The sequence below is a fragment of the Theobroma umbraticum genome, unplaced genomic scaffold (genome assembly GCF_002168275.2).
Source record: "Theobroma umbraticum cultivar Fairchild unplaced genomic scaffold, ASM216827v3 scaffold_86.0, whole genome shotgun sequence".
NCBI lineage: Eukaryota > Viridiplantae > Streptophyta > Magnoliopsida > Malvales > Malvaceae > Theobroma > Theobroma umbraticum.
The window spans coordinates 3150632-3162662 of record NW_018397263.1 but is presented as its reverse complement, the minus strand read 5'-3'; the positions used below and the strand labels follow the sequence as shown (position 1 = coordinate 3162662).

General features: G+C 33.4%; 1 protein-coding gene across 2 annotated transcripts; it reads left to right on the top strand.

Annotated features, from left to right (window-relative positions):
• The first annotated feature begins 2781 nt into the window (after positions 1-2781).
• On the top strand, positions 2782-4938 carry LOC110420395 (2-oxoglutarate (2OG) and Fe(II)-dependent oxygenase superfamily protein). Of its 2 annotated transcripts, none has more exons than XM_021433686.2 (5): positions 2782-2961; positions 3090-3379; positions 3483-3730; positions 3891-4239; positions 4375-4938. In XM_021433686.2, the coding sequence occupies exons 2-5, from the start codon at positions 3104-3106 to the stop codon at positions 4618-4620; spliced, it is 1119 nt and encodes a 372-aa protein (XP_021289361.1). In that variant the 5' UTR covers positions 2782-2961; positions 3090-3103; the 3' UTR covers positions 4621-4938. The 2 variants fall into 2 exon arrangements, with proteins under 2 accessions (XP_021289361.1, XP_021289359.1); XM_021433684.2 differs by having other exon boundaries at positions 2783-2966.
• The last annotated feature ends 7093 nt before the right edge of the window (positions 4939-12031 follow it).

Sequence of the window (12031 nt, the reverse complement as noted above, 5' to 3'; positions counted from 1 at the left end):
AGAATAATCTCCTAAAACAAGGGCATACGTATGGAACAGTAACATGGGAAGTACCCAAAAGCTTAGAATAATTGGGTTAGCAACTTACAATATTGATGACATAATTTATTTGGGTATACACCATACAATATTGAAGAGGGTGACATGGACACCCAAGCCATGCAACGAATGGAGTATAAAAGGACAAAATGAGGATAACCATAGAAACACGAGAGTCACACCACTGTTAAACTTCTGAACCAGCTTGGCACCACCCCAACCGCACACAAAGCCCCACCTTTGATGCCCATAGTGCAGAAGGGTCGCTTTTGGTTGGGTTCATTGACTTTTAAGACAACCCCAAGTCACTCTCATGCCTTACAGGGAACAATACTTAAGGCATTTGTGAGCCTGTTTCTGCGACCCCTATCGAAGAGAGAAAGATGCAAAGAATTTTGTTAGGAGCCATTTGAACCATCAAAAACAAACTTTAATCATCAAAGTATATCCTATTCGCAATATTCACACCATTAGAAAAACCTTCAACTCAAAAATTTGGATTTTAGTCTTTAGATTAAATGGTACATCCAAACACCTTTATAATTTCCAAACAAAATAAGCTCTTCAATATCTACCTGCAGGGTCTACCAATTTAATATTGGTCCGTTTTGTCAAACCCTAGATAAATAATATAATGAGCTAACATGCACGTTTGCAACCTATATAATCGTACACAACAGTATTAACCTTATGCATGTACCCTTAAAAATATACACTCCATTGTTTTATATGTTTTTGGTCAACAGCTATAGCAAGTATGGATAAACCTAAATTGCTACCATTTTAGCTTGTTTGCCTCGAAGAAGTTTCTTTTTTAATATATTTATTTATTTATTATATGTGTAATTTTCTTTTTAAAATTGTTCAAAATCCATCTACTTCTTTGCAGAATTTGACACATCAGTAACCTGGTGCATGTATACATGGCTAAATCTACTAACATATGGCATCTTGCAGTCTACATCTACATAATCAACAAACAAGTAGCGAATGCCTATCCAATTAATATTAATACCTCTATGTGTAGAATATACTCCAAGGTATGAGAGAGAAAGATTAATTTGATACCTATTATGGCAAACTTGCTGTTCTTGGGATCTCTAGATTTCTAGTCACATGGCATCTTTTATTTAATGTACCATTCCAGTTCATCAACACTTGAACATCAGTTTCACTGGAGAATCCGCAAGCCTGCAGTCTAGGGCAGTAGTGACTTCTTTTTAATTTGTTAATTTAATTAATATTTCATATAAACTCTCTCATATTATCCAAATTAAGGTGTCTTTCGCACGAAATTTAATTGTGAGCTGAACTCATCATGTCCATGATATATATGGCCTATCATCTGTCAACGAATTAAAAAGAATTCACAAATCGAAAAAAATAAATTCACACCCGAAAGGTTTTGTCAAGAGAATAGTGACAAAGAGATGAGCATTCAATCAAATGTTATCATCGTTATCTTACCACCAAACTTGTAAACCATAAACCTAGCGGTTTTGAGAGTTGGATTAATTATTTTTTATAGTCTTTCTGTTGTTTTGACAAAATCTACGTGTAAATGAGAAGCTTATTGGTTGGTCGGTTAATCCTGCGTATAGTCACGAGCATGAACTCTATTTGAAGTTTATGAGGTGTAATTTATTATGATATATGCTAAGCCTATAAAATAATTTAGTTTAAACCAATACCAAACAAGTTTTTTATATTGAATGTCAATACAAAATGATATATAATTTTGATTTGAAAATGATTAAAATCAGTGCTACCAAAAGAATAGCAAGTTGTGAACCTGTGTACGCGCTCGACAACCATTTGTTTTTGTAAGCTTATATATCGTCGTGTACTGTTTTGGATTTTTCGGAAAAATGGTTCATTAATTGTTGCCTTGTGTTTTACTTGTTCTTCGGACGTTTTTTGAAAAGTAATTGTTCTTCAGACTTTTTTTGAAAAGTACTTGTTCTTCAGACTTGTATGCAAAAACTACGGCCAGCAGAGTACGTAGGTAACTGTGTTGTGTCGATCAAGATATTATGATGTTGCTTTCTTAGGGACCATTAAAAGGAAAAAGAAAAAGAAAAATTGTGGAAAAAAAATGCAAATTAAATAGATGTAGAATTCAAAAGAAGTGTGTTTGACGCAGAAAAGACCAGTTCTGGCTTCCAAATTTTTGGCATTAGACTCATTCCACTATGTATATACCCCAGAAAATCAAGGCGTTAATTAAGAACTAATTACCAGAGACATATATTGAACTTTTACGGTTGACAGTGAAACTGGTGTAAAAGTCATTAAAATTGTGGGTATTGAGGAGAACATGTCTTTTTGACCAAGATTAAAGGTGGTAGTAATGATTATTCTCTGAAGGAAGTAGAAGGAAGAATATACAATGGAGAAAACCCAAAGTGGTAGATCAAATTTCGTAACTGAAAAGAATTAAATAAAGTTAAGAAATCATAGTGACCAAGATTAGAAAGGGACCCTACTGACGATGAGCTGCACGCAAGAAGTCAGAGCCATGAGGCAGGAAGGGAAGTGGAGAGGGAGAGAGGCAGCTTCATATATCACCAAAGGTAGGGCCTAGCTAATAGGATATTAAGAAGAGAAAGTTAATGCCATTGTTTTCAATGGTGAGGAAACGAAGGATGGCGTTCTCCTAGTCCCTACCTTCCTTATGATTTGACTGACTATTTGTCAACGGTTTTTGTTTACATAATGGAACCAGTCAGTTCCTGGGATTCATATAGCCGAAACCAGTTTCCCTAAAACTTGCTTCTGTTTAAGTCCCTTGATTCTTTCCTCCTATAAATAGATTAGACACCAAAGCCCTTCTTCATATCCCTGACCACTTGCTTAATTTCATTCTCCTACTTGCAAATCTCACTGTTCTATCCTTTCTTTTTCAGGTTTTTCACCAAAACGGTAAGGTGGGTAGTCAGCTCTTCTTATTGAAGACTATCTCTCTTCATTTCTTTCATAAAACATGCAGACATTAGCATAATAAACTTTATATATAGTAATTGGTTTTTTCTCGTAAATGTTTTCAACAGGAAGTTGTGTATTCATGTCTCCCCCTGCAATGGCAATGACTGAGGATGATGCAAGGGAAACCGAGTTCCAGAAAGGAGTGAAGCATCTTTTTGAAAATGGAGTTAGCAAACTTCCTAAAAAGTACGTACTGCCTGTATCTGATCGACCCAATGTAGATAATGAGAAGCCAAATGCGGCTAGGTCTAGTCTTAAATTGCCCATAATCGATTTTGCTGAATTGGAAGGCCCAAACCGCTCCCAAGTCCTCAATTCCCTCTCCTCTGCTTGTGAAGAATATGGATTTTTTCAGGTAGCTAGCTAGGCCTCAAGATATAATGAATTGTAAAGAACAAAAAAAAGGGAATTCAGAATTGTAATATAAGCAGTTTCTTCTTTTCGATGCTTTAATGCAGGTGATAAACCATGGCATCCCCATTGAAGTTATAAGAAGCATGATCGATGTGAGCACCAGGTTCTTTGGGCTCCCATACGAGGAAAGAGCAAAGTACATGACCTCCGATATGGCCTCACCTGTTCGATATGGAACTAGCTTAAACCAGAGCAAAGATGCTGTGTTCTGTTGGAGAGACTTCTTAAAGCTTGTCTGCCATCCATTGTCGGATGTTCTCCCTCATTGGCCCTCCTCTCCCATGGACTTCAGGTAAAGGAAAATAACCTCAGCTTTGTTTAACAATAAGGCCTGTTTCTAGCCACATTATTTGCCTACACTATTTCTTTACACTATTAAAATATAAGGCATTTTAATGACTTGTTCATCAATATGACATTAAATTAATTGTCCCATTTTTATATTTTAACAGGGAATTGGCGGCTACCTACGCAAAAGAAACCAAGTACTTGTTTCTAAGGATCACGGAGGCCATCCTAGAGAGCCTTGGCCTGTGGGGTGCCACACAGGAAACGACTCCAGAAGATGATGAAATTATAAAGCAGTTCCATGATGGAAGCCAGCTAATGGTGGTTAACTGTTTCCCTCCCTGCCCTGAGCCTGACCTTACCTTAGGAATGCCCCCACATTCGGATTACGGATTCCTGACCCTTCTTCTCCAGGATGAAGTTGAAGGTCTACAAATTCAATACAAAGGAAAATGGATCACTATTGAACCAAGGGCCAATTCATTTGTCGTAAACGTTGGTGATCACCTGGAGGTGAGTTGATTTTTAAGTTTGGGGTGGAATTTTAATGCCATGTATTGTCCTCTAAATGATACTGCGTGCAAAATTAACCAAAAGCCGAGACCGATTGCTGATCTTGACCTTTGCTTTCTTTTGTTATTATATTAGATATTTAGCAACGGGAGATACAAAAGTGTGCTGCACAGAGTTTTTGTGAATCCAGCTAAGCCTCGCCTATCGGTGGCTTCATTGCATAGTCTGCCTTTCAATTGCATGGTTGGACCGTCGCCTAAACTGGTCGACGAAGCAAACCCAAGGCGCTATAAGGACACAGATTTTGCCACTTTTCTTGAATACATCTCATCTTGCGAGCCCAAGAAGAAGAATTTCTTGGAGTCCAGGAAATTGACATGAAGATTCGGAAGGCGGAACCCATATATATATATATATATTTATATAGAAATGTTTTGTGTTGACTTATGTATAACATCTATTATAGATGTAGACAGCATTAGTTGGAATACTTGTAATTGTTTTTAATATTCCTTCTTTTTTTTCCCCTAGGTCAACAATAAAAAAAATAAAACCCACAAATCTTAGCTTACCTCTTCTCCTACGTTATAAAGCTACGTTCCCAAGACAAAGACAAATAGGCAGTTGTGAAAAACGTAGTATTAATCATGATAAACTGTATTCGAGAAGCATAGATAGTGAAAGCTTTAATTAGCTCAATTCTTCTGTTTTCTTTCTCTTTTTTTATTTCCCCCTTTTATTAGGATAAAATGAAAGCTTGATTCACCATAGATAGATAAGCAAAGCAACCCTTTGGAGACATAAGCCAAGTAAGTAGCCTAATCGTAAGCACTATTTCCCTTAAACGAGGAAGACTTGAATTCAAATCCACTTGAGTTAACTTAAAGGAGGGAGTGGAGGATATTGTCGGTGAACAATTTATTTGGATACATTAATTATTATCGCTGAAAGTGATTCACTCCACACAAGTTGGCTTGTTTGTATATATTTCTTGTTAATCACATTTTTTTTGACATAATATTTAAAAAGTTTTTAAATTATTTAAAAAATATAAATAAGTTGTTATTTTTTATTATGTTTAATTAAATTTTTATAATTTTATTTTAAACTAAACAAGTATTTGTTATTAATGATTAATTAATTTTTATTAATTAAAATATTATTTATCATTTTATATCATAATGTTGACTTGATATATCATAATACATGATGATATGATATAATGACATGATTATGTATTTTTCACTCATCACGTTAGTGTTACATGAATATAAAAATGATAAATAACATTTTGGTTAATGACAATTAATCAATTGTCAACTCAAAATAAAAGTATAAAGATTTAATTAAACATAATAAAAGAATAAAATTTAATTTAAATTTTCTTAAATAGTTCAAAATTTTTTTGAGTAATAATTTTTTTTCTTATAATTTCCTTTAATTCAAATTAAATGTGTCAAATGCAAACCTTATACTTAATTTTGTTGATTAACTACATACACATTAAAGAGTTCAAGAGGAAGATCCAAACCTTATATCTTTTTTTGCTTATAATTTCCTTTAATTCAAATTAAATATCAATTGTAAAATTAATATAAAAAATATTATTAATTTCGTTGATTACTTTTTTGATATGCATATTGAAAAAGTTCACCTTTTACAAATATATATATGCTCAAAAAAAAAAAGAGATAATAACGACTAAACTAAGCTTCATTATTAAATTTTGTGGATTACATGCATGTGTTTTCTCTAAACACTCTACATCTCACGAAATCAAAGCCAAAACATTTTATATGTTAGTTGGTATTCGAGGAGAGAAAGTAAAAACCCCCATCTACCACATTTGGGTCGAAATCTAATGTATAAGAAATTAGGAGAAGACTAGATTAACTTCACTGTGTATATAGTCTAAACCTTAGACCGGGACCACTTAAATAGAGATGTTATCTCTGCACGTGGTGGAACTCATCGTATAAGAAATCTATAATCCAATTAGATTATGCAAACCAAATACAATTGTTAATTCAATTAGCATGCATGAAAACATAATAATATAGCATTTTAAATTGTTTCCAAATCTTCCGCCGTTATAAATTTCATACCTTTGTATGTAAAGTAAGTTCCGAATACAGCCCCCCTTCAACCTTTGAAATGGTTATCTTATCATATTAAATATTAAATAAATCTTTTGTTTTGCCACACAATACACATGAAAAATTATGTTCCAAAGACTACGCTTGGCAGCGTCAGTGTAAAATTATAGAAAAATGTTGAGAGGAATGGATTCTAGCCGCCAGCTGTTCCAATCATGCAGGAGAAGGGGTGGAAGTGGTGATGGTTTGTAAGGACGGAGTTAATTAACTTTTATTCGTAATCAAAGTTGAAAAAAAAAATAAAAGTTAATTTTTTTTAAAATTAATATATTAAATTTAATTAATAATTAAAATATTTATAATAAATAATAATTTTATATAATGAGTAAATTAAAAAATAAAAAAATTATGTTCGATGATGCTTTTTGAATTTAAATTCGTGAATTATTGATTTTATATTGAAATGGTTAATAATATTTTTTTAATATAAATAATTAAATTATTTATAAAAAACTCATTATTCATTTAATTGTAGAGTTTTATTTTCACAATTTTTATTACTGAAAAAGATTTCTCTATAGTTACTTTGTAATTTTCATAATGATGGTGAGTGGTTTTTGTCTTTTCTTGTTATAGCTTAAAGGCTGATAAATCTCTTCTAAATAATAAAATGTGTTTTAGTGATTAGTTAAAAAAAGTAAAATAAAAAAAACAATAGAGAAAAGAAAGAGAGAAAGAAAGAAAAGTGAATAAATTTAAAAATTAAAATAAAATTGAGTAAGAGTTGTGAAGTTATTTTATTATTTTTTATTTATATTAATTATTAAATTAAATTTATTTTATTAAAATTATTAAAAATATAATAAATAAATAATTTTAAAAATTTCGAAGCTACGATTCATAAATTCATTACCCTCCATCTCTGATTCAAAAATATAATAAATAAAAAATTTTAAAATTGAAGGGGCCCTTACTACCCTCGGGCCCTACTGAGACGGGGTTCTACATGATTTGTTAGTGTACGCCAACCTGTTTTTCCTTGACTTTGGACCCGTGAGAGAGAACTGACTTGGCTTTTGCGTTTACCGACATGTTAGTCGTAGCTGCCATTGACTTGGACATTCCCAGCTGCAGATTCAGTCTCAAGTCTTTTACGATGGGCTTTTTCACTTCACAGCTATTTATTAATACGTGTTTTCCACGTTGATATTTATTTATTTATTTATTTATAAATAATAATTATATATAAGTACAAGTGTTTTTCAAATATGAATAGTTAAAATTTTATAATAACAATACATGAATCCAATGAATATTGCTAATAAATAAGCTTGCAAATTGTTGGAAAATGAATGTAAGAAGTTGCATAAAGATTTTTTTTTTATGCATAAGTTGAATCCAATTTAAAATGGGAAAAGATGGAATATCGATCTTTGCCATAACATTACAATCAATACACAGGTGACAATATAAGAAAAAAATTGATTAAATAGAATCTATCTTGTAATGCCACTCATATACAGCAGCCGAAGAACGAGAGGGATTATGGCAGTTGTAAAATGTCAAAGTACCTCCTGTTCCTTATTGTGTCTACCTTGGCTAGACCATCTGCAAGTGAGTTGGCCTCCCTTCATTAGGGTGTGTTAGAATTTTAGATTGGAACATCTCCTTTTTGCTGCTTCAAGCTGGTTGGAGAAGAGGCACAACCTCCATGGTACACTCTGGTGGTTTCCAACCCAAGCAATGGCATTCTTTGAATCACTTTTCTACAATGAGTGCATGGGAGTTTGCACATTCAGAGGATAGGAAGAAAAACGAGACCCTCTTTTTATGGCAACGAGTTTTTGCATAGTTTAATTCTTCAATCCCAATGTTAATGGCAAGAACTCCTGGAATGCGACAAGTATGATCATGTAAGGCTCCTCCAACCGTAGCTGGAACCTGGTTTTCCAAGAGCCGAACCATCCAAGTTGAGCTTGAGAGAGCCATACGGGGGACCGGGGACATGACCAGTTTTCACCTACTCTTTGGATCGTGAGATGTGGATGCATGTGTTGTCCCTTTGGAAGTCCGCAATAGACAAGTAACTGACATGAAGACCACTTCCCTTCATACCATATGGCCAGGCGGGTTTTGATATAGCGTCTAGTAGTTCCAACTGATCAAAGAGTACTTTATTATTGAAAACCATGCTATTATATATGTTGGAGCCACAAGGACTAGATAATCACTTAAAACAGCAATTGTCATTTTCTAGCTGAGCTAGTTTTCGGTACAGCGTTTTGCTAAACATTAAAGAAGGACTAAGTGTCTTTGGGGCTGACCCATTGAACTCCCCAGTGGCTACGTTAGTGCATCGCATCCAAATTTTCCTTGAGAGGGGGTTGGAGCAAAAGATGATAAATCATTTTTGGACTTTCCTTGCAAATGGTACACAGAGAGGCTTCCACGTTCAAAAGACCTCACTTGGCAAGCTCGGTTTTAACTGTTATTTTACCTTTGGCTGCTTGTGTTCAGAAAAATTAATTATATTCAATTTTTGGTAGAGCTATAAGTTAGACCATATCAGTTTCCAAACATAGTTTGGTGTGTGAGTGAACTCAAGGAAAGTAAAACCTAAAATTGCAAGTCTACCGTTGCTGCCTGGCAGCCAATCTTTGCTTGGAAACCCCCTTTCGCTAATTGTTTCCTCTAAAAATCCTCTCAAACCAAAAAGAAATTGTTAGCCTAATTAAAACCCTATTCTCCCTTCCTATTTTTGTCACCTTTTCCTTTATGTTTTTTTTTTTGGATTTTATTTTTTCTGTATTTTTGTAATTGCTATTGCATTTATATTTTTGGGGTTTGAATTTTTTTTTTCCTTTTTTTACTTTGCTTGTGTGGGTTTTGATTGAGTTGAGATTTAGTGATTGGTTGTGGTTTGGGATTTTTTCGGCTACTGTTTTAGTCTTGATGGATTTTTTTGGTGATGATGGAGATATGGGATAATCTAGTATTGGTATGACTTTTTGAGCAGTGGGTACTTGGTTTTGGAACCTAGGGTCCCAAGGGTGTGGGAAATGATGGTTTCTAAGGAGCCAATTGGGGGAGGCTTCATCTAGTCACGGTTTTTTTTATTTTTTTTGTGGTAATTTGGACATAAGTTCATCTATTTTGATTATAATGATTCTTTTAACTGTTTTGACAGCATAATTTAAAAATGAGTTGACATATTTAATGAAATGATACTAAATTCGATAAGATTATGTTACTCTACTTGCTGAAATATTGTGATTTTTTATCCCTTCATTTACATTTTGAAGATGATTAAATATAACATCTTTAGACTTCAGGGAGTTGAGAGATCAATTTAAAAAAGTTACTTTAGTATCATGACATTACTAGTTATGTCGAAACTCTTATTAAACACTTAAGTTTACATTTTATTTAATTTATCATTTTTGAGATTTTAGATGAGTTGTAATAACTTATACATACGAACATGATTTAAGCAAATTGTCAATATGACTTTAATTGAGGATTTTTATATGAATAGTATATAGAAAAATTTTGTATTAGTTTGGACCATTGCTTCATAATGATATGATCGTGTTATGTTTGGGTTATGAGACTTGATACATTAGCCATTGATAATATTTTCAATGACATATAACAAGTCAAGCGTGTGGTCAATGACAGAGTCAAGATTTTGTGTTTAAGGGAGGCAAAGATAATGTTTATAAACATTTATACTAAAAGTTCAACATTTGACAAAAATATAAAGTAACTCAGATAAAATAAATTCATGTGAAAATCACATAAATAACTTCAATTATGTGTTAAGTACAAAATAAAGAATTAAAGGAAAAAAGATTCAAACTATACTCTTTAAGTAGAGAGATCATAAACTAATCAATGTGCCAAATGTTCATATATTAAATATTTATATATATATATATATATATATATACATGTTTAATAAATATGCAAAGAAAGCTAAGTTGGTATTCTCGAAGAGTCTAGTTAAATAAAAAAGTGGATCACATGAGATAAATCTTTGCCGTTGTCAATCCAAATTAAAACAAGATTAAAATCTCATAATGAAAATTACTAAATTACTGAATTACTAAAATAGTTATACTACGTAATAAGCACCCGTAATTAATATTATAATACGAACCCTAAAAGTTAAAACTCCACGTTAACACAGACGAGTCTTTTGTGGTATTAGGAATTATATTACAACAATAATTGTACTTCTCATAATAATAGATAAAATAATTAATTTATGTCCAAGTAATTAATCCACGTCCAGCACTCCAAGTCCTCTTTGTAATAAGACCCTGTTCCCATGGCAAGGATTCGGTAGGTTTTTAGATTCAGTCGCTAATCACTATACATGGATTTCATTCAATCATTATATACATATATATCTTAAAGATGGCTTTTTCATCCACATGCAGGTAGAGAAGGCTTCCATGGAATTGAAGGACATGGAAACTGTTGAGAGTAAAGATTTTCCTCCTGACCTCATATCTCAACGGCACCCTTTGCTTACTATATCTCATGGAAAACAACACCAAAAGAAAACATTTTTCAGTATATCACGTGATCGGCATTACCCTGGAATCATGCCCGAGGTTGAAAACAAATTAATATGCACCTCTTCTTTTGGATGGTTAGTTTTGAAGGAGGACTCCCATGAGTGTTGCCTTCTAAATCTTGAATCCAGGGAAAAAATTCAGCTTCCTCCTCTAGACATGAATAGCTCCTTTTGCATTCTCACAGCATCACCTAGTGATTGCAATTGTTACATTGTCTTCATCCGAGGATAAAATTATCTTCAAATTTTGTCGTCCGGGTGATCAAGAATTTTCTTCACAGACCTTTGAAGACATTCCTTGTTGTTTGTCAAGTGTTGCATTCTTTGGAGGAAAGATTATTTGCTCATTATATCCGGAATCGTCTTTGCTTACAGCTGAGATTGTAGGACCAACTCTTCAATTTTCAGACTTGATCACGAAAGAAGTTCCGCCATTGTTTTCGGTTCCTAAATTGTTTTCTCAAAGTCATCTGGTAGACTTTTCAGGAGAGATGCTGCTTGTTTACAGGTTTCGTTTTATCAGTGGATCATGTTGGGACATGGGTTTTAGAGTTTTCAAACTTGACTTCTCTAAAAGGGCGTTGGAGGAGGTGATCAGCATAGGAGAAAATGCCATCTTTCTTGATGAAGATCATGGCATATGTTGTCCAGCCACTGATCAATCTGAAATAAGGTCAAACGCAATATACTACACTGAACGTGGGCAAATATACCTATATGTCTTCGACTTGGAAGACAGAAGCATCACAACGTATTTGCCTCGTCGCGATGGAAGGAAACCCTACCCTCTCTTTAACTGAGTTATCTTGCCTGGAAAAGATTAGTTGTAGGATTTTAAAGTCTTGTTTATTTTCCTCTTGGGCATCCAGGCTTTGTTATTACTTGATGCTTATGTGCATCTGTTGACAGTTATTGTATGATTTCACCAAGTGGAGAGATAAAATTTTGATCGTCCTTATATTTACTTTCTCTTTTTATTTTGTGCCTTACTTAGATATGATATGCTCTGCTTTTACGCTATGTTCTGTTTCGGTTTCGAATGACCTCTATTGAGAGAACAAACTATATGCTTTCTGAAAAAAATGCGTTTGCTTGTAATTGCAGCAAACATAAA